Source organism: Camarhynchus parvulus, chromosome 6 (assembly GCF_901933205.1).
Source record: "Camarhynchus parvulus chromosome 6, STF_HiC, whole genome shotgun sequence".
NCBI lineage: Eukaryota > Metazoa > Chordata > Aves > Passeriformes > Thraupidae > Camarhynchus > Camarhynchus parvulus.
Window position 1 is genome coordinate 24,725,934 of NC_044576.1, and position 23,143 is coordinate 24,749,076.

Here is a 23,143-nt window from a genome sequence, read left to right on the forward strand (position 1 = left end):
GCTAAATGCAAGCTGCTGGGAGTATCCAGGGACACTGTGAGAGCACGAGGCAGAGGATATTCCTGTGGTTACTCTGGGACAAGAATGAACAGCAGATATGAACCCAGAGACCTGGACATAAAAGCCAGGATCCACTTTTGATGAACAAAGGCAGCCAAAAACAGCCTTGAGAATCAAGGGCTGCTCTGTACTCTGAGCAAAAGATGAGGGAGAGAGGGCTGATAGTCATGTGGCAGGAGTTAACTCAAAGGTATTAAGACAAGAGATTTACACAGCCTCTCCTACAGCACACAAGCAGCTACTTAGAAAAGCTGTCTAAAGAAAAAAGCCCCTGGTACAAGGTCTTTTGGTTCACATTATTCCATCCTCTCCTCATCTGCCTTTACTTCTTAATACTGGTCTAACCTCCCCTAAGTACCAGTGGAAGAATTGATCTTCATTCAAAGGCCCAGATGCTAAAAAAAAAAATCTCTCCTAGTAAACATTAGCTGATTTACCCTATATATCAACCCCTTCCTGGAAATTAATTTCCAGGACTGATTGGCACAATTTTCTGTAAGATTTGAAGGCATTCACTGTCACGATCTTGTTGCTAAAAGTATTTTGATGATGGGCACACCTGAAATACATTAGAGGAAAGAAAAGTACTGAAAGCAAGTACACTGAAACACAACAGCTTAGGAGAGTGGGCAAAAGAAAACCCCAAACTCTAAAATGAGATAGAAGCTCCATCAGCTACAAAGAAGCAGATGTAAAACTAAATCTGCTTTAAGGAAAGAATCCCAAGAGGCATATCCTTACAGCCTTCCTGAATGCCACTCTCAATGTTTTAAATTCACAAGAGGTATTTAATCTCTGCAGTTCATCACTGCCCATTTGATAATCAGTCATCCATGTCACTTCCCATCTCTTTGGCTGGATACAGATACTGGCCACAGCTGCAGCATATTGAGTACAGTTGGCTACCAACCAGCTGATGTTACCATTTGCCAAAGTCTCCATCATGCTATATTGCTGAGAGCTCTTCTCAGAGAAAAGATTAATGGCCTCAAATGTCATTAACTATTTGCTCCTACCCCTGTTTTGCATTCTTTTACAGTAATTTTGAATAGGCCAGTGAAAAGCACCCAAATGGAGAAGTAAAGAGAAATTCAGGATAACACTGAAACCTTTACTTGATATGAAAACATCACTTCAGAATTATCACGTACCTTCTGCTTACATTTCATTTTACTAAAATAAAATGCATTTGTTATGTTTGAGAAAAAGCCCCCACTAGGAAACAACATGGAAAGAAGATAATTTGTGAAATGCATAAATAAAAGGTAACTCCTCAGAATCCTCCTACTGAGTAAAACCATACACTGAAATAAAGAGTAATTGTAACTGCCCTCTACTGAATTTTGATTACAGTATTTTCCTACTGAACATTCATTTTGAACTGTATTTGTGCTAAAAATAACTCAATTCATTGAAATGTTACTATGAGAGATTTGTTCTTCACTCAAGACGTTTGTGTTTATTTCAGATTCAGCAGATCTGAATTTTGTAATCATCAAATTCACAAAGCCTATCCACGAAGATGGTGTGACAACTGCATTCAAGCCCAAGTGGCCAGTGGCAATTCTGGGTGGCTGTTTTTGCAAGATTTGGGATGTTTCAGTGTTGTTGCAGTCACAGCATGCAAATCAAAGACCAGTGTTTGACAACTGCCAATTATTTCTACATTTTTAAGCAGGGGGGTAGTCTGTCCTCATCGACTGTTAAGTGAAGCAGAGCAATCAAATGACCCAATTAAAAAAGAAAAAGAAGGGAAAAAAAACCAGGACACAATATTCTTGTCATAAATACAAGATTTTTGCAAATGTGTTTTGGGATTCTGCAGGATGAAAAGGCCTTTTGATTTTTTAGGAAACTGTGAAGCATAACTTTGCACTGACTACAGAAAGTGGACTGGATCAAGCACTTTTTTTGTATTTATGTATTAGCTGGAGTTGTCCTATGGTGCACATTGAGAAAATTTCCCCAGACTCACATGCAGCATCTTTTTTTTGCTGTCAACAGTAGTCAAACTTTTTAAAGGTACTTCAGTCTCCAATGGAAAATATTAGCAATGCAGAGTTCACATTTCTAAATGCAAACAGATATGACAATAATTGATTCTATGTATACATAAAAAAATTTGGAAAAATTGTATGAAAGTGATTTATCAAGTGAGGAAGAAAATTATATTTACCATCTAACTACAGTCTCAAAGACAGATGAGACACAAACGCACTACCCTCATGGAAAGCTGCATGGAAATGTACATTTGTCAAGTGGGGCACTACTGCAGTCCCACTACTGTGCTCAGACTCATAAAACATGAGTGGCACAAAGGAGTGTTATTGACTTTGATAAATGGGAAACCAAGACCTAGATTGTCAAGGCATAGTGGACATCTAAGTGCCTCTGAAATCAATGGGAATTATGTACCTAGAGATGAGTGGCTGGACAGAGGGACCTCAAAGTATGTTTACAAAGCCAAATGAGTATGTATCAGAAAAAACCATTAAGCTGTCTTAATCCACCTCAAGGGGAAACAGCAGAACTTAAGCCTCCCATGGTTATTAAATATGAATGATATTTACTGATAAATGTGAAAGTCCATGAAACCACATACACCCCTCACGGTTACCCATGGCAGAGCAGTGGTCTAGCTCAGGTGATGAAGAAAGGAACCTCTGCAACGAAGTGCTTCCTTAAGGAACCTTTTTCCATTGCAGTACTTGTGTAAACTATTCCCATTTTATTCCCTGCACACTTGAAAGTTTCTCTTCTAAATTAGAAAACATAATTCAGAACTGTAACTCCTTTGGGTCTGCACCTGCAAGCTGGCAAGCTCGCACACGTGCCTTTGAATAGCTTATTCCTTGCCCATGACTACAAAACAGACTTCTATTCCTACCAGAAAAGAGCAAATACATTAGAAGTACCTCAGAAGCAACTTAAGCTTCTTAAGCTGTAGCCATCAAAAACATCTGCTCCCAATACTCATCCCAGCAACTTCAAGCACAGGGAGAGGCTGTGGAATGAGCTCTGAGACACTTTGGGCAAGGCACAGTGAAGGATCACAGGCAAAACAGATGACAAAACAGGAGCAGTATCAGAATATGCTTCAGACCAGAGGGCAGAGACTCCCTTTGTGGCCCTTGGGCAGCTCTCACAGAAAAACCCACCATTTTCTGCTAGAGTTACTAGGAAGAGGAATGCAGCATCCACAGACCAGAAAGAAAAAGATTCTGACTATCCTGGGTTTTTTCAAAGAAAAGAGCTGGCTGCAAATGGCAAACAGTTTCTCTCTCCTCCAAAGGTTATCATTTGGACCCTGCAGCATCCTGCCAGAGATGCTGATGGAGTTACACTGAAAATGACATTTCTTCTTGTCCATAAAAAGGGCCATGAGAGCACTGCCAGGGCTTCCTTTCTCCACAGTCACAAAGACTCTGTTTTTACAGGAGAGAAGAAGAGAGGCATAAAAAGAGGGGGAAAGAGAAGCTGATGAGTGCCCAAAGGGAGTTGGGTCAGATGTAAATTTGAAAGTTTATGGACTGGCTTCCTTGCCAATTTATGAAGGAAGTGAGAAGGGGAAGTGAAGGAGAAAAGGAAGGAAAGATTTTGCAGAGCAGTAAATCTCCATATTTTTTGTTTATTGCATGAGTGGTGAAAATTTAAGAAGGTCATTTGTCAAAAGAAAAGATGACAGCTAAAAATGCTGAGCAAGGGAAAGCTTCAGAATATGGGTGACCTGGAGGTGTGAGGCTAAGTTAACATGGTGTGAGGCATGGACATGGAGTGGGGAAGGCAGAGCTACAGTGGTGCTTCCCTCAGGGCCAAAGTTATCTTTGCCCCTGGAATCTGAGCTAATAAGCTGAGAGACAGCAAAGGAGCTATGGGACAAGAGGACATGGTTCAGTGGTGCACATGGCAGTGTTAGGTTATCAATTGAACTTGATGGCATTAGAGGTGTTTTCCAACCTTAACAATTCTATAATTCTATGTCATTTCAGGATTTTTGCCCAGCATAGTGTTTTATCTTTTAATTACAATCCTGCTAGGCCCATCTGGTTGGCAGGACCTTTTGGGTCTGCAGAGAGACAGATTCCTTCAGTCATCGTGACCTATTTCAGCTGTTCACAGAGAAAACAATCCACAGTGGCTCAGCCCCACTTCCAGCACCATGAAGAAGGCAGGCAGATTGTCCAATCCCATCCCTGTGCCTTAAACTAATGAACTGCCCAGGATTACCACACAGCTCTGTCTTCCAATGCTTTCTGAACTCTTGACAGTGTCATAAACTTTGCTCCACAGTTCCTGCTGGCAGAAGTCATCCCCTAAATCCTTCCTCCTTTCTTCCTGCTTCCATGTAGTAAACAGGACTTCTAAGGGAACCCAAATTGACATCTAAACTCCTAAAGACAGCTCCAATGCCTGTTTCCAATGCTGGAGAAAGAAAAAAAGGTCCAAAACAACCAAGCTACTCCCCAGAAAAACCAGAAACATAAAAAAACCCCTAAAGAGGATGTAACATGTAACATGTACCCCAGTGAATCAGCTGCATTCCTACCATAATTGTCAGTTCTAACCATACACAAACCCCATATAGATACAGATATATATATCTCATATATACACACAGACACAGAAATGCATGCACATACACTTCTCCAAGTAATGGACACAATACCTGCTCTAGGTTTGCTGCTGTTCTTTTTTTTTCTCCTGTGGCATCTTGATATGGTAAAATGAAGAGTTCAGCAGATGTGGGCAGGCCAGGGAGCACTGCAACCAGAACGTGCTTGCTGGAAATGCCTGTAGCCTGATACAGAGAAATAATGGAGACAGAAGCAGTGTGGATGGCACTGAATGCAGAGAGCTTCTTCATTAAAGCATCACAGTACTTTCACTGTGTAGGATGTATCTTGTATGTCTCACTGGCTGAAATTTTTAAGTTAGGACTTTAATATCCCTGATTTTGACACATTAGACAAAATTCAGAAAAAAGTACCCTAAAGGCATTACTACCAGGGTCATCTCCAATTTCATGTTTCAGCTGATGCTACACAATCAGATTGCTGAGTTATTATCCAGAAAACGACCTACTTTGGCCCTCAGGAAGTTTTGTTAGCCAAAGGAAGTAGAAATATAATTGCATGAATCTTCCTCCATTGCCTTTTTGTTGTGAATTATCCACCAAAGGCACTTAAATCTCAAGGTTTTGATTTAACCTGAAGTTTTCAAGTGCTGAATTTAGTTGGTCACTTATAAAGAGGTGGAAAAAAAGTGCCTACAGATACAAGGACAGATCACAGAAGCACCACAGAGATTCCCTTGCAGTAAAGACTTGGAAGCCTCTCAGACATTAACTGGACCTAAATCTCAGGAATTCTTCTCCATGGTACTCCAGGAGCAAAGACAGGGAGGAGCTGCTCATTGGAGGAAATGGTGGATGTAGGACAAAGGGTCAGCAAAATTGATCATAAATCACCGTTTTCTGAACCTGTCCTGTGGATAACCTGAGCATAACTGCTGACAGTCTGGGGAAAACCCTGTGGAGTCCCCTCCACCACACACCAAGGAAAAGCATCTGTCTTTGCTCCCTTTTTTTTATTTTGCTTTGTTTTGTAAAGTGGATTTAGGAAAAACCCTTATAAATATAGAAAGGTTTCTTATATTCTTTACAAGTATTCAGTGAAGCCAGGGCTTACATTATTTGTGCTTGCCTAACAGGTTGCTTTAAGGTGTCAAGAAAGACACAGTATTGCCTTCATTTTCAGAGGCTGGGAACAATTTTATTTTTTTTCAGAAGTGGGAGACAGTAATCAGAAAACCAATGACGCAAGCAAATAATTATGATCAAAACAAGAAATAGGATACTTTATGATAATATGAAATTATCCCTACTCAGAGTGAAGATCAGATTTTAGTACAGAACTATAATTTTGTAGGCAGAATTTTATCCTGGTCTGATGATATTCTGTAATAAGAATATAATACTTTAATAAAAGTTCATAAAAATTCTATAGCACAGCTATAATTTCCTATTGAATTATTTAGTTATTTGACTCATTTTTATACCTTTTACTTAATTGCTGTAGAAATCTATTGGGTTTATCTTTAATTTTTACAGGAACTTCTCACAAAGGCTTGTTTAAGGTGAATCATTTAGCTATATAAAGATGGATAATTAGCTATCAATTTTTATTTTTTCGATCAAATAACAAAAAGACTCAGTGTTTTCACTGCTCTGCTTTTGGAATGTAGCCTTGGTACTGTGGTTTTACAATTCTTCTTTTTTATGGTTTGGTTTTGCTTTATTGAGATGTTTATATTCTGAAAATTCATCCTGAAGATAAATGGATCCTTGAATACTTGATACAGACATAAATATGTCAGAAGATAAAGCTCCAGAAAAATGCTCTTTTTTTCCCTTTCCTCATGTCTTTTAACAAAATTTCAGATAAAAATCTCAAAAATAACCCAGACAGGTTTGTGCACCTGATTAGCACAGTTTTTCTACAATTTTGCACAGATGATGCCACAAATAACACTTAAGCTTGCTAATAACATCAACAAGCCTTTTGTTCTTTCAAAATCTGAGAATCGTTATTTTTAAAAAAGCAGAAACACTATTTTAAACAATTTCTTGCACTATTTTTTTACTGAGGGGAAAAACCCCAGGTATCTCTTCTAACTCTTCTTACATCCTCAATTTCAAATGCAAATCTTCAGCTACACTGGAATATTTTTGTGACATTGTGTTCCATAGTTAAAGAAGGAACTTCAGAGAAAACCAGCATCCAGTCCTGCCCTGTGAGACTCATGCTATATGAAGGACTTAAAGTGCTTGCTGTGGTGTTCTTCTGTGTAGCAAAAATTGTTTAATTTTTGGTCTCACACGTTTTCTACAGCACATTTGCAATTCCATTAGAACAGTGTTGCTTTACACTGAAGGCTGCCTCTGGGCACCAGATTGTCATAGAATGAGATCATTTCACCTGTCTAGAATTTAGGATGCTGGCCTCAAACACCATCAACTCTCCATTTCTGGGTGCTGGAGACAAAGAAACACCTTGAGAGAACAGCTGATGCAGTCCTAATGAAGGGACAAATCAGGAGCCAGAGTCCTTGTAAAACAGGCTATGCAGAGCTTACCTCCACCAGAGCTCTCTTGACTACTCTGCTGATGTCCCTTCTCCACTCTGGGATATCTGGGTTGTAGTCATCAAGGTTTGGAGAGAACGATAACCTCAGGGACTGAAATTTCTCTGCAGATACAATGGCAGAGTGGTGAGTAAAGACTGAAATGCCTTAGTGCCAAACGAGGGGGCAGAACCTTGTGAAACCTGGTGCAGCTCATGTTTTGCTTAATCAATTTGCAGATGGTGCACAGACTGTGAGGGAATCCATCAGTGCACCTGAGAGACTCAGTGAGAGATGTGGAGAATCTGGGAGATTCATCACTTGAGTGCCTGGAAGTGAAAAAGTGATCAGTCCTTACTTGAGTGGATGAATAGCACTGCAAAGGGAGCTGTGTTGGGAACGTAAATGAAATGTTACGTTCAATTTGACTTCTGGAGCAGGCACACCCTGTGTAGGAAGCTGTGATTGGGCTCTCACAGATGTGCCCCAAACCTTAGAGATCTTAACTGGAAGGGAACAGTGATAAATATGGGGAGAGGACTAGCCTTGGAAAATGTACCTAATCTCTGTTGCTGTTAACAGAGCTGCCCACATTGATCACTATCAGCTAAAACTGGGATTCCCAGTGGGTTTTAGGCTCCATCTACACTATATGGTATTTGTGTGCCCTAACTGCTTCTGACACATGAGAACAATGTCAAATCAGAGCAGATTTCTGTGCAGAACTGCAGCACACAGCATTGATTTATCTTTCAAGTTGAGCAGCTTTTGTGTGAGTTAAGAGGCCTCTGCTGGCCAAGAAGGGGGAAAACCAGCTTACAAAACAACCTAACATTTTGACAATCATGTAGGATGATCAAAGAGTGATGGAGCACATGCAGAGGGCTCTGGAAAGGAGATCAATGTTCTGCAATCATGTCAGTCTGCACTAATGTCAATCAGTGGCCTTCAGAGATACTACACTGGACTGGTAACACTGGAATTCAATTTATAATCTCACTCAAAGCACTCTGGAATAAAGACCTCTTGTTGCTGCCAACTATCCTGGCTCTCTAAATGTTGACTATGGAGAATCCTGTGTGAAATAAAAGGGGAAGAACTCACCATACACTGCAATAGTCTTTGTGTCCTGAAGAATGGTGTTTCCTGCTGAGACCTGAACAGTGATGGTGTTCATCCCTTCCACAGAAAATGTGAATGTGATGCTCCCTTCCAATGTGATCAGTGGCTGCAAATACATCATAAAAGGAAAAATCCAGTTAATTTGGCTGGAAAGGAAAAGCAAAAATGAGTTTGGCTCTCTAACCTATTGGGATGGTTTGAGGAGTTAGTTCCAGACTGGAAATTTCACACTCAGGAGGGGCCCTGTGACATGGCAGCTAATTTCCTAGGGAGGGCACATGAATCACAGACAGGGATGCCCTCCTGAAACTCAGAGTAAGGTACCTATAATTTCCATAGGAGCTATGTAAGATTCAAGAGCTTCCTTTCCACTTGGCATGTTGGTTGTTCTGGATCCCATGCTGAAATGCCCACCTTTGCTCACTCCCCAGGGGGGCCCAGATCCTGATATAAAGGCCTGCAATACTCACTGCTCAGGTAGCACCCTCCTTTCCTAAATCTACTGTAAGTGCTTTATTTAAGGTGACTCAAGGGGGTTGTCACAAAACCAGCCAAATTAAGATTTCACATTTGCTGTTCCATGTTATCCTTAGATAGAGACAAATCGTTTTTGTTAATTGCTGATGCTTGAGAGGACAGAGATCCCTTCAGCTATGAACAAGTTCATCAATGAGTTGTGTCCTCCAGCAGACTCTGCCTTAACTTCTTTTTCACTTGTTAATGAACTCTGGATGAGATCTTCAAAGCACCCAGTATTAAGGCAAACTGTTGCCATTGTAGTCTATAGTAAAACTCACACTTCAATGAGAACAGAATTAGACCAACACTGATCACTTAGGAGCTTAGGAGATCAGAGGGAAGGTTAAAAGGTGACAATCACAGCCTGTAAGTACCTCTAAGGGGAGATGATTGCTGATACAACAGAGAGTTCTTTAATCTACACAAAAAGGCATAACAAGATCCAACAGCTTGAATCCCAGACTAGATAAATTCAGACTACAAACACAGTGCATGAATTCAAAGCTCAGAATAATTAGCTGTGGGGAAATAGTTGAAGGAGATGGTCAGAAGGACAAGCAGTGCATTTCCCATCATCTGAAGAAAACTATTAATACAAAACAACAACAACAACAACAACAACAACAACAAGTCAGGTCCTGCCCTAGTCACAAGAAGTTAAATAAAGCAGAAGGTACTGATCAAACTCTACAATTTGCATTATACAGAAGAGAACAATGCGTGATTATGAAGGTCCCTCTTGGCTCTACAAAATCCATGACAACCTCTCCCCTCGGAAACTAATTAGGGTTTCTGGGTACTTTAGCCACAATTATATGTGCAATAACAGTTCTAATGTCTGTGCAGATTCACCAAGACTGCAAGCACAGAGGCAGCAGAACGTGATGGATGATACTCTGTTATCTGAGCAGAGGCCTGGGGCAGGGAGGTGTGTTGGGAACCATTTCATCCACCTGTAGCACATGATAATAAGGTCCTTTTGCACATGTGGTTTAGCATAGGGTGCTGGGCCTCAGCATAGGTCAGTTCTAGCTATAAAAACAGCTTCAGCTTGAAAGGTTGTTTTCCTAAAAAAAAATCTTCCAAAGCCCTACTTTTTTTTTCTTCTTGGTACTGAAGAAAGGAGGGCGAAGAGAAACAGTAGAAACTCTTCCAGATTTTGGTTAACTATGTTCACCTTGGATGGAATTAAGGAAGAAAGCTATTGATAGCTTGCATGGTACAGCAATAAAGCCTGCAGCTGAGTCACAGCCACAAACACAAAGCACTACTTACATTTCCATGTTGATGCCTCCAAAGCCCATTAGTATCTCAGTATTTGTTTTATAATTCTCTTGCATATGTGACTACATAGAAGCATTCCCAGATCCCTCTCTCCCTCCCTCTTCTGTCAGAGAGCTCCTCCAGGGTTATTTTGACCTCAGTCCATCAGGAATACAAACCTCTGTGTTGTTCCCAAACCACCAGACATAAGTGAGCGTTCCCACTTGGCTTGGCCACAGCACTGCTGTGGCGTTGATCTCCTTGTTCTTCGTGGTGACAAAGGGCAGAGATAAGTGAACGTGTTCCAAGGGGCCTGCAGAAACAGAAGCAGCAGGTGAGTCCTCCCTCCATCTGGAAAAGTTAACCTGGGTGGGATATCCATTGGTTTAGGGAAGAAAGGTCTTCCCTAAATCACTGCGGGACATGGCAGAATGTTTGAGCTTTGTTTTCCTCTAGAGAGGAAAGCTTAAATCTGTTCCTCAGAGAACAGGAGCCACCCCTGTACCTGGAGCTGAAAAAGCTGGACTCTCTACTGCATGAATGTCATAAAATCAGGAGCTTATATGACTTTTACAATAGGGACAGAGCCCTGTTGTGTGAGTGTGGCCTTCACTGGGAAGACATAAGAATGTGCAGGACAAAGGGCTTCAGCAGATGTGAAGCATCTTTGCTGGAAAACTGCTATGATTTGGTGAACTTCAGAAGAAACTCTTTCTGAAGGTAGCTATTTACTGAGTGCCTGCATTTTATTGTTACCTTATACCTCTTTTTCATCAATAAACTCTTTTATATCTTCAGTATAAACAGAACATAATTCATTCGACAAGTGACATTATGCCCAGGGTTACACATTTCCCATCTTCTGGAAACAGATGGGCCTTAGTTGTTAAATCTTGTTCTATAGATTATTTTTAAAATGTGTTCTGACTGTTCACTAAGAGAACAAAGCCATTGTCCTGAGTGACAGGGACAGAAAAATAAAGAAACCTCAGGTCACATGAGGACATGGGTTCCTCAAACAAATTAAGGCCACATCTACACATCTATCTGTGAGCTCCCCAGGGATGAGAACCACAGCCACAGCCTTGCATTGCTCATATGGAGTTGAGATGCATTGCTAGCTGTATTTCAATGGAGGATCTTTCAGGATATACCCCATGCATGAATCACCACTTAGACCTTGCTTTTCAGCCTAAATGAACTCTGGAGAAAGCATCCTGTATAACACAATAGGCCGAGTAAGGAAAAGAACTCTCCCAAATCAGACTGTATAAACAATGCCAAAATAAGGTTCAGTGTTCCTGATTCATTACTGAAATACATCTTTCCCTGGGTTGTAGACATAGCCACTGCTTAAGCTGAAACAGCCCAATTAAGAATTATCCATGATCAGATTAACCAAAGCCTGCTATACATGAGACCATGGTTTGTTTTGCCTTTTATAAGCAGCAGTCAACACTCTTGGAAATTGATGAGATGCCACAATTTCACACTTGTGATTTTAATGGCATCCTCCTTCTCAGATCCATTTCCATCCCCACGCTGTTCCTGTTTTCAGCAAGACCCTAAGACTTGAAAAGCAGCAATTTCCCCAGCTAAATGCAGTGACAACTGTAATGATGGAGCCCATGAAAAGTCTGATACTCTCCAACATTACTGCATTACTGCTCTGAACAGATCTCAGATGATCCTGCATGGTAGAGTGTGCCCAGCACCTCCCTGGACCTTACCCATACAATGGCTAGGAAGGGATATCAAAGAGTGGCTCAAGCAACCCAACTCTGCCTGAGCATTTCCCAGCACGGCTGGGTCAAGGAGGCTGAAAAGCTGAGCTAGTATCTGGCCAGCAGATGGGGATAGCTCACTCTGGATAGGCCCTCTTGGCAGGAGACTGCTTTCTCCCAGGTAAGCTTGAAGAGGATTCAAGAACATTAATTTTTGAGCATCATGCAGGGCTATGGAGACTATGGCCTTCATCTGTGCCAAGGAAAAAGTACTGTACATGCTCCAGAAAACTGAAAGGGAGAAACTTCTCAAAAGGCTCACTTGCACATGTGATGTTATTCTGAAGCATCCAGGCAAATCCATAATTAACTTTCCAAAATTATGATATGTCAGGACAGCTAAGAGACAGGCTGTTGGCTTGAGCAGTTTACATGCAACAGTTTCTATTGTCCATTCAACTTAAAATGCTCCTGTCTCACAGTAACCTGCATTTCTGGATCCCTGGAGCAACTGCAGGAAAGGCACTGCTTCTGCGCACCGGCTGCAGCAGGATGAGGAGAGCATGGGATGAAGGCTTTACTTTTATCTTTGAGACCACAAGCACCAAGGTTCAGGGCCTGCAGTTTTTTCCAGCAGGAAGAGTGCTGGCCACAGGTAAGGAAGGTGCTGGAAGGCCCAGACCTGGCTGCAGACACTCATGTATTAACCCTGTAACCAGGGATCACCCAGTTTGTAGCCCTTCCTAAAACTCTGGGTGTTCTGGCTGCACATTGCTTGTATGTGGATCTTACAATACAGCATGTGTGTCTATTTTAAGGACAGATATTTTTGCAAAACTCCCCAAAGGCCAAGTTCAAACACCCCAAGAAGAATATTCAGCAGAGGGCTGAGTGACAATGCAAGCTTTCAAATAGGATTTAGAAGCTTTTGTGGATCAGGCTGTTAGACTCTGGAGGGGGCTGGATCTACTGTACATCCCCGTCCTCAGCAAATCTCTTGCTAGTCTGAGTGGCACCATGCTCATTTGTAACCTGTTTTGCAGTCTCTAATTCTTGTCATGTAGAGAAAGGTGAGACATATCCCTTAAAGCTGTCACTTCTCCAGGGAGTCTGGCACACATAATCTGGGCCTGGCTGCAATGATCACTCAGTGTTTAAATCCTGTGCTGGCACTATCTATGTAAAATACAGAAATGTACACTATCAGCTGCTAAGTCACACAAACAAATCTAAATATTGTTTATTTCTTGTACAGTTTAAACAACCAGAATGGTTCATATGCCTTCAGTGTCTCAAGAGAATGATTTAGAGCAGCTGTAGACCAGAAGGACACTATGAGTGAGCGAAGGCTGGACACCTGCCAACCAAAGGTGTCTTTGAAGGGGGACCTTCAGGTGGATATTTGCTCCTGCTCTAGTCCTCCTTCATAAAAATCCCATCTCCCACACTCCTGCCTCCCACTGTTCCCATCTGTTGACACAATGGTTCTCCATTGAAGAGCTGCTTTCCTACTCTGAAAAGGTAGCTGCTTTCATGCTGTGTGAACTAACCCCAAAACTAGAGGTAAAGTGTAGGGAATGTGCCAAATCATCTACACAATATGTGGAGTAAGTTTGGTAGGTGGTAAATAATATTTCTGTAAACATAACTTCAGGTTTTGGAATTTCTTTTTTTCTCAGTTAATCTGGCACAGAGGCACACAGTGAAAACACAAATAACAAACAAAAAACCCCACTGTATAAAGAAAATTATTGCCCCAAACAAAATCCATTAGGAATGTTACAAAATTTTGATAAATAGAGTGACCCTTTGGGTTCATAGGTTCATAACCATGTGCTAGAATAAATATGAAAGGATACAATGTTGGTTTTATCCAAGAACTTGGGATACATTTCAGTTGTAAATCAGACCCATATGAAGTATGAAAAGGTTAAAAAAGAATAGCAGAAAAGCAATGTGAGGATAATTTTTTTTTTCAGTAATATTTAATACAAAGATTTTGGTTCCTATGACAACAGAAACACTGAAAAGCACTGGTTTCCATTCCAGAGGTGGGTGTGTTTCATTAGAGAGCAAAACATGCTCAAAGTAAAATTCGAAGCTTTTAAAAGTCAGTAAAGATCCCTGGGTGTCTCTGTTGTTCTGGAAGTGTAAGCTTGATAATGAAAGTGCATTTCAGAAAGGGCTGGACAGTCCTTTGAGGTGTCCCAAATTAGACTATCCAAAACTAGAGGTAAAACATGATTAAAAAAAGCAAAAGTTATTGATTAGACTCGATAATCTTAGAGGTCTTTTCCAACCTTAATGAATCAATGTTTCCTCTCAGTCTGGAATCAGCAGTCTGTCTGGAGGACACGTGAACACTCATCATTTCCCACCTCTCTGCACCCAGCTGCCAAATTCCAAATGTCACCTCTAGCTCCAAGTAACAATTCTAAAAGAAAACCAGCAGCTAACAGGGGGTATGAAGATACATACATGTTACGTGCAGGTAGAGAACAGCGCTGTCAGAGCCCAGGCTGTTTTCCACCAGCACGGTCACGCGGAATATGCCCACGTTCTGGTAGATGTGCTTGATCCCATCCTCTGTAGAGCTGAGGTTGGCATATGACACAGCGATGCCATCTCCAAAATCCACCTGGATAAGGGATCTCTGGAGGTCTCCCTGTGGTGGAAGAGAAAGGATCAAAACAGACTCTGTTTTGCTTTTGACAGACTGGAACAGTGGGGTGAGACCAACCAGAAAACAGTAGCAAGGTCTGATGTACCAGAGGAACAGCCTGCACTGGCCTGTCAAGCAGCCATGGCTGCTGAACATCCCTCCCATTCATGTGAGATGCAGCATCTTGCCTTACCTTTGAACATCCTCACCCCCTAGGAAATCCCCCTCTGGCTCTGCATGGTGCTCACGCTGCCTGTGCTCACCCTTGCTGGCTACTGCTGTGGAGCACCTCCCCAGCCCAGTGCACTGAAGCAATGGGCACTGCCTGGAATTATGGAAAATTAACAGCCGATCATTAATAACCTTTCAAAAAATTGGCTGAAAGGACATTTCATTTACTTTGGGTTTGTTTCCTCTTCTTTTTCTTTCTTCCTTTTTCTCTCTTTTTTCCTTTTACAGAGAGACAGTCCTCTGGATGCCCAATTCCCCTTCTGGAATGAAAGGTACCTGTGTGAATGGATGGCATCAGGCAGGTATCCACACCAGAAAGAGATGTGAATGTATGTGACTATAAGAGGAAATTGTAACAGAACTTTTATATTCCTCATGTTCTCTCAGTCTTTTTATAACTTGTGAAGGCAGAAATAGTGGAGGCTTGTCTGAATGGAAGGCAAAAAGAGCAGAGCTATACCTGATGGTGGCAAGAGCAACAAATTTTCCCAGATGCTCTCTTTTAATAGACCAAAGTTGTTTTTACACTGCCCTGGCACCCTGCTGGAAGCTCTGCTGCTTCCAAATAGATGAGACAAAAATAACTGTGTTGCTCTGTTGTGGAGAATCCCAAACTGAAGTTGTGGCAGGGGAAATGGTCTGAAGAACAGAGTTCTGTCCTTTGTTGAGCTGAGTTATTAGAAAGAGGTGCAGATTCAAACATGATGCAGTGCTTTGGGCACTCGTGTCTGTTTGACAGAGCAAATAGAAGCCACCAAATGGGATTTGCTTCCACAGCCAGAAGTGAACACACATGACCTCTGAACATCTTTCAGAGGGGGACTATTCTTATCTCAAGTCCAGTGCAGGACTCAGACCAAATACAGAGGTCTCTGAAGTACTCTTTGATGCTCTCCCAAGGCCTCCAGGTCCATCATTATTAGGGTTTTAGTTGTCTTTTCTTACTCAGAAGGAGATGATGTCTTTGAACGTGCCTTTGAAAAGCTTTTCACATGGTTAAAACCGTGCCACCATAGTGACCCTGCAGGATTTACCAGCTCTGAGGATATTCAAGACCATGCAGTTGAACGTTGTCTCAGGTCAGGGAATATTCCTCCACATATCTGAGGTAGCAGCAGAAGTTGAAAAGGGTGACAGCCTCATTTCTGCAACTTTCAAAATTTGCGTTCTAATGAACCTTTTTCTCCTCTTGTCTTTATTTTGTCCATAGCCATGAAACTCATGCTGCCTACAGGTGTAGCCAGGGAAAGGAGCCATTTCTAAGGCATGCAAGATTTAGATTTCAATTTCTAGGTAGAGAAGATGCTGACAGAAACTGAAAATCTAATTAGAGAACTTCGGCTGCTGTTCCCCCAGTCTTTTTTATTTGTTTTGGCCTTTCCTGTTTTAAAACCCTTTGAACTGGAAACACATTTTCCACTCAGTAAGATCCAGGCTGCTACACTCCTCTGAAAATGCCACATTTTGGAAATCTGACATTAAAAATTCTAGCTTAGGAAGTGGGAGAGAAAAGTCAGGAAAATAAAGAGACTGTGTTTTGACTTGTTCTAATATTTTATCTGTGCAAGGCAAGAGCACGGGCAGAGTAAGACAGGAAGAGAAAGCAGATGAGCCAAAATCCAGACACTTCCCACACAGCCCACACCTGATTTAAACCAACCCAGCTGTCACTGTCTCTTGTCTCCAGCACATCTCCAGAGCCACTTGCAAGAGGTTATTTTACCAAGAGAAATTTTGTTCTGCAACAATTTGATTCCTATCCATACATCTTGCAAAACCCCCTCCCTATTGCTTTTTCCAGCTTCTCCTTTTTATTTTGTCAAGCTCAAAACTCCACCAATAGGATCTTTCTGAAGCTTTTAGCCCAAATTAGGCAGATGCAAAACTCCCTGCATTACTTGCAGGAGACAGACACTGCTGCTGGAGTGTTTTCATGGATTAATTAATTGTGTCTTTTTTAGATTAACCCCTTTCTCTGCAATCTTGATAAAGGCTTTTGTGCACTGAAAGGCTTAAACATATGCTGAGCCTTAAGAACTTTTAGCCTGAAAAGAAGCCCTCAAAACTAAAAACAAGTTTGCCAAGGCCCCATATTAAAACCCTTTACCTACCTAGACAACATTGGTTACTAAAATGTAAATCAGAAATTTACTGTTTTCTAAGGTATTTTCTCATTGAATGTCCAGTTTTTTTTTCAAGAATATACAAAATATTCCTCTCTCCCTCCTTCCTGATCCTGCCTCCCAAGCCAAGTGCACCTTTTTCCTGCATCTTGAATGCACACAAGACCTGGACGTTACCAAAAAACTCTGGGAAGCTTCCTGCCTCAGGGTATATCAGGAAACAGCCCATACAGTTTGCAGTAATATTTTTATATTTTGATTACTTTTATGCATCTCTCAGTATTTTGGTGGATGTGAAATATGAGACCCACCTAGAAGCATTCTCTTAAACACACCACTGTAATCTTGCCCTCAAAGTTGTAATAATGCATTTTCCTTATTGACTTTGAGTATTTGTACCTAAATATTAAAAATGGAACAAACACAGCTCAAGATTTATAATTTTGGTTCCCATGTTTCAGATTTCATTTTTAAGTCTTTAATTATGCACTGACTTCTGTGTCTTCCTTAGAGATGTTGACAATAGATTTAATTTTTTTATACTTTGCAAGAAACAGATACGGCTGCTGTTGGAGGTTTTCATGGATTAATTTATTGTGCTTTCTTTAGATTAACTCCTTTCCCTCTTTGGCATTTTCCTGTCACCAAAAGAAATCATTCATCAAAGATATTTTTACTGGAATGGAATATCTACACATGGAATACATTTAATCTAGATTTGTTTAAAGTATAGTCTTAATTTTACCAGATACCCATATCCAATTTGATCAAGAACTCAAAAATAAGCTTTCCTGTGCAAATCCCCGCCTTCAGAGAGATGGCCTTAATTTTTCAAATCAGAAACTGAATAGAAAGGTGCCTTTTAACAGGGCAAATAGCTTGATACCTTTCACATGTACTTCTTTTTCAACACCAAATAGTGAATTGTACTGATCACATCATTCATCCTGACTGCCAGTTGTGGCAGCTCAACTCAGCTATGAGCTCTTTTTACAGTACTAGATCTTCTGTGCCCCACAGGAATCAATAACAGCCTCTCAGGATTATGCAGAATAATTCAACTTGTGTGACTGGAAGTGCATTATCAGACTGTAGTGCTGTGTGTCATTAGGAAGGCAAGGTCCACTTTCATACATTTTCATGGAATTTCAACAACGAATTTAAAAATGCATGAAAGGCTCTGATTTATCCCAACCAGCTTGTCCTCATCAGAAAATGCAATTACAATTCAGATGACAGTGGTACAGGGGAGGGTACATTCTGTGTTATTTGTGTGTTATTACAGGAGTGTAGTGCTGCTAGTAAGATAAACACACGTGATTCAGCATGTGCATTGAAAGTTATGATGAAGGTTTCATATTTCTGTAATCATTACCAACAAACTTGTGATATCAAAAGAGGGAACACAGTGGGATACCATAAAAAAAATATACAGACTGTGCTTTTAATTACTACTAGCTTTGCATCTTTAATTTGAGTACATCAACAATCAGAACAATCCTAATGCTAAGCTCATCTCCAGAAACTTCAGCTGAGTTGAATACTGAATTGCACCAAACAATAGTGCTGAGGTGGGAAATGTTAATGGCACTGTGCCCCCAGCAGGATCCCCAAGCTCATTAAATGTACCCAAGACACAGTGTACCTTGTACAGCCATGTATCAACATTGTCATTACAGAGAGCCACGGCAGTCTTTAGGAAATTCAGGGCTTCATTTGTATGTTCACATGGTAAGAGAGAGTCTTCTGGATTTATGGGCAATCACTACACAAATGCAAGGCACGGGGGGTATAAGGCAGAAGGGAATAAAACATCAGAAAGTTTAAGTTTCTTGCTCAAGGTCACGCAGAAGGAGCTGAGAGTGCAGCTCAGGAATGAGTTCAGATTGCCTGAATTGTAGCCTGTGGCCTGAAGTGTAGGAACAAATTAGCTTTCCCCACACATTAGTCTAATCCAAACATCACACAGCAGCAGCAAGCAGTTAAAAGCAAGCCAAAATCTACTCCCAGTGGAGTGACTTTGCCAAGTGAGAACTGAGGCAGACCTGGAATGTCAAAGATTTTTGGCTGTCATTTTATCAAGATAAAAAATAAATTAGAGGAGGCAGTTTCTCTGTGAATTATCTGTAATGAAACAGTCAAAGCCCTGAACCTTCCTGCCCTGAATGTCTTTACCATCCATTTCCTCCGCAAAGATGTGTGAGCAATGGGATGAAACAAGTTTGAAAGGCATTGTGCTGAACAGCATTGCTCTGGAGGCTGCAGCTTTCAGAGTCTCTGCTGAAGCAGTACAGCAGCACAAGTGTCTGATGTTCATACAAATAACTCCAACACACAAATAACAATTGTGGTTGTGACAGGCAAGAGACCTACATCACCATGTGATCAGGAAGGCACACAGAAACAACACATACTTAATAAAATCCCTCTGTTTTCTACAACAGAGAAGCAAAGCATGTCAAGGACATTGGGTTGAACAACTTAAGTAGGAAAAGCGCCTTCGTAACTTCACGGTTTGGATTTCTTTTGTTGTTGTCCAAAAATAAAGCAAGGACTCAGGTTTTTAGGCTGATAAACAACTCTTGTTGAATGCTGCAGTGTGAGAGGTACCAACCCTGAATCTCTGCCCAGGCCAGGGCAAAGGATTTACCTTTAAACTGGCAGCTTGTTTAGGCAATGAAAAATTTGCATTTAAGCATAGCTAATTGTCTCATGTGCTGTCACGCAATGACAAAAATGCTGTTGGTATTCTGCTTATTTCATGGAAATTTAAGATCAAAATTCCCAGCTTAAGTATGATGTCTTGCTTACTAAACACCTCCAAAATACCATAAAATGCAACACATGATAGTTAGTAAAGGCAATATTGATGATTCCTCGCTATTGTCACCCACTAAAAAAACCATGATAATTATACCCAGATTAATTGGACAAATAACTTGGCCAAACCTTTCCAATAACGGGGCCATAAATATTAAGTGCAAGGTGATCTTGCAAGCAATTTAGAGGAAGTCATACAGAAATTCTAAAAGGTGATAGGTGACTTAGATCACTTTTGAAAGAATTCTTTACATCATCTTCAGATGATTTAAATATGACCTGTTGGTTGGGTTTGCTTTTAATGTTATTTATATGCTGCCAGATATAAATGCTTCACAGGAAAATTTCATGTGAGTCAGGATTAGAGAAACTGGGCCAGAATCCCAGCTCTCAGAAATCAGCAATGCTCAGTGTGCTCCTGGGTTCGGTTCCTGCCCTCCCTCCACCTGCACAGACTTCAGTGATGATTTTCTTTTGTGTCTTCTTCAATAGCAGAACACTTCTGAATGCCTTGTCCTTGCTTCTCTTGGGGCATTTTTTGCTCACATTGTGTTTTTGTCAGAATGCACAGGTGTGGCTCTCAGCATCACCACAGGCACAACCAGGCTCTACAAGGAACCACTGTGCTGTGGTTCCTGCCCCTGAATCCCACACCTGAGTGAAAACATCAGATTTTTACTGCTGCCATTTGTCTCTCCCTGCCCTCTTAGCAATCTGCTCCACCACAGAGACACAGTGAATTTTCAGGGCCTCCAGTGAACCTGCTTCTGTAGTTTGTTCCTCTTTTCAAACCCAGGTAGATTCCTAGATGGAGCAGAAAGCCCTAGAAAGATAACAGGAGTACAAATCTCAAACAGACTCTTGTACCTTGGCTCACCAGCTTCTTTTTTTTTTTTTTTCCTTTTCCTGCAGATCAAGTGGAACATGGACATGAAAAAAGAGAGCCAGGAGGCTGCAGTGTATGAAACAGCTCTGCAGATTTGAAGGCTTCAAACAAACTGTCTCAGAGGGATACAGGAGATGTTAAGATGCAAAAGGAAAGGCCATTGCTTTTTCACACCCTGAAAGATATCAGCTGTCACTCACACTAAAGGAGGATCCTCACCAGGGTGTAGCACTCCAAAATACTGCTCACCACTCCAGGGGGAAAGGGTTGAATAGGACACACTTTTTTCACATGCTGTTGCAGGAAAAGATGTGCAAGGTGACATATCCAGCCCTTTTCAACTTTTCTGTTGCCTTCCCCTCAGTAAAAATGGAGTGGCACAGATTTTTTGGATCCTGATCATCATGGATTGTACTGTGCTATACACCTGTGCAGGGCAGAACTGAATAGAAATTGGCAAATTCTTGTCTTGTGATACTTCTGCCTTGTATGCAAGGGAAAGGAACTTCCCTTTGAGAAGCGGGGTTGGATTAAACAAATCTCCAGAGATCCCTTTCAACCTCAATTATTCTGTGAAATCAATATCCATTTTATAAAAGGATGCTTGTTCTTTTGATGGGTTGTTTAACTTTCCTAGGGAGTGGTGGATTTTTTGTCACTGAAACAGTTAAATTGGTAAATGGTTTAGTCTACACACACTTCTGCTGCTTCAACTACATTTTATTCCCCTATAGCTTGCACATAATTGGGCAAATATTCGTGTTTGTTGAATATTTCTTTTGTTGCAACACCCACACAAGTTATTGTCAGACTGGGTAAAATATACCCAAAGGTTTTGTTGGTTGCTCTTTAAGTTGACAAATCTAGGGGCAGGAGGTCAAGATTCATCTAACAGGGAGAGTAATTGGAAAGGCTGGAGGCTGATCAATACTGCTTCAGCCCTCAGAGCAATTCCTAACCTCTTCCTTATCAGATACACTGGAAGAAGAGCTCCCTTTAGATCTCCTCAGAACTGACTCACTCACTCATCAAAACATCTGTTCTGTACTCCTTGACACCCAGCATGAGAGAGGCACCATCTCATAGTGGAGAAGGTGTTGCTTCCAGACTCTGGTGCACACTGAAGCAGAGCTGCCAGAAAAGATCAGAATGAATAGAAGAGAGAGAACAATGCACAGCAGCTCCTTGTACGACAGAGTGGTCAGGGTTCTCTTACATGATATGCGAGCTGAAGCACTCACAGAAGAAAGAGCAGGACATTTGTCCTGAGTCTCCCACACTGTGGGTGATTGTCTCTCCCTCTGACTATTGGCATAATTCTTTGATAGTTTTGTGACTGACTATTCAGATCATTCATCTCCTTCTCCCAGTCTGTTTTAAAACTTTGCTCAGAAGAGAAGGGTGATGGAAAGTGCACTTTTTTCCTCTTTTTTTTTTTTTAAGCCTGGAGACTGACTCTTGTTTTGGACCCTTTTCATCTTTAAATTCAGAAATCAATAACTTAACCAGATGAAATTATATGTTCCCACTGTAATTACAGCACCACAGTAGCAATGCTGTATGACTGTCAGTACTGAAACAAAGTGACCATATTTTGGAGAAAATAAACACTCAGGTCAAAAATTGCTTTGGGTTAGATATGATGTATCATATGGTATTGCCTTTACAAATCAGGACACCAGTTTGCTGGGGAAAGCATCAATAATAGAGATGTAAAAAAAAAAAATTCTTTCCTCAGAGATGACATTTACTATGGAGAGAGTGAGAAGTAATTTCCTTGAATACTCCAAATCATACTCTAAACTAAAGAGGGATGTACATTGTCCCTTGAATACTCTAAACTATAAAGGGATGTACATTGTCCCTTAGTGTTAAAGCATAGTTGTTTTAGGATTTATTGGCCAGTAAGAGAGGAAAAGGGGTAGAAGTTTAAAGAAATCAAATTAGACTAGGGAAAAAGAGAAAACTTCTTTGTGAATGTTCCTGCTTGTGCACCTGCAATTAAACACAGATAGAGAAGTGCTGAAAAGAAGAAAGAGGTGAAAAGATTTAAATACTTTTTTTCTATGGATTCCAGAATGGAAGGAGCAGAACAATGAAATACCAAGTTAAGTTACAGATATAATAAAAACACAGATCAGAGCCCAAATCAGCTTCACAATAGCAATGAATTTCAGAGTTAAACCTGCTGAGGACATCTTGAGATTTCACCCATAAATGCCTAAACAATATGTACCGATTTGTGTGATGGGGACCCAGCTGCACATGTACTAGTTCTCATCTTTGGTTTAAAGCCAGTGGAAAACAAATATATAAATTCAGTTTCAAAAACCAGCGGGAAGCAAAGAACACAATTAAGGATGGGGGATCAGAATTCAAACTTGCAGTCTTCATCTCTCCTGTGAAATTCCCAAATTAAACCAATTCCCAGTTTTTTATCAACTTCTCCCAGACATTACCCTGGGCACCACAATGACAGCCCTTTCATCTCCATACATTTTGGAGGCAACTCCACCCAGCTACATCCTGGCCGTGATTGACTTCATACCGCCTTGTCTTGCAAACTTTTTTATACTATCCTCTTTGCAAACTTCTCCTGGCGTGAGTTGCA

At 41.0% G+C, this 23,143-nt stretch overlaps 1 protein-coding gene across 2 annotated transcripts in view; it reads right to left on the reverse strand.

Moving 5' to 3' along the window:
- Positions 1-23,143, reverse strand: part of SORCS1 (sortilin related VPS10 domain containing receptor 1) — a 255,913-nt gene that overhangs the window by 11,547 nt on the left and 221,223 nt on the right. For both annotated transcript variants that reach the window (XM_030950888.1, XM_030950889.1), the window contains exons 19-23: positions 14,289-14,475; positions 10,266-10,399; positions 8,287-8,410; positions 7,195-7,307; positions 4,727-4,858 (exon numbers count right to left, since the gene is read on the reverse strand). In XM_030950888.1, the coding sequence (XP_030806748.1) occupies positions 4,727-4,858; positions 7,195-7,307; positions 8,287-8,410; positions 10,266-10,399; positions 14,289-14,475 (690 nt within the window). The remainder of the gene's footprint in view (positions 1-4,726; positions 4,859-7,194; positions 7,308-8,286; positions 8,411-10,265; positions 10,400-14,288; positions 14,476-23,143) is intronic.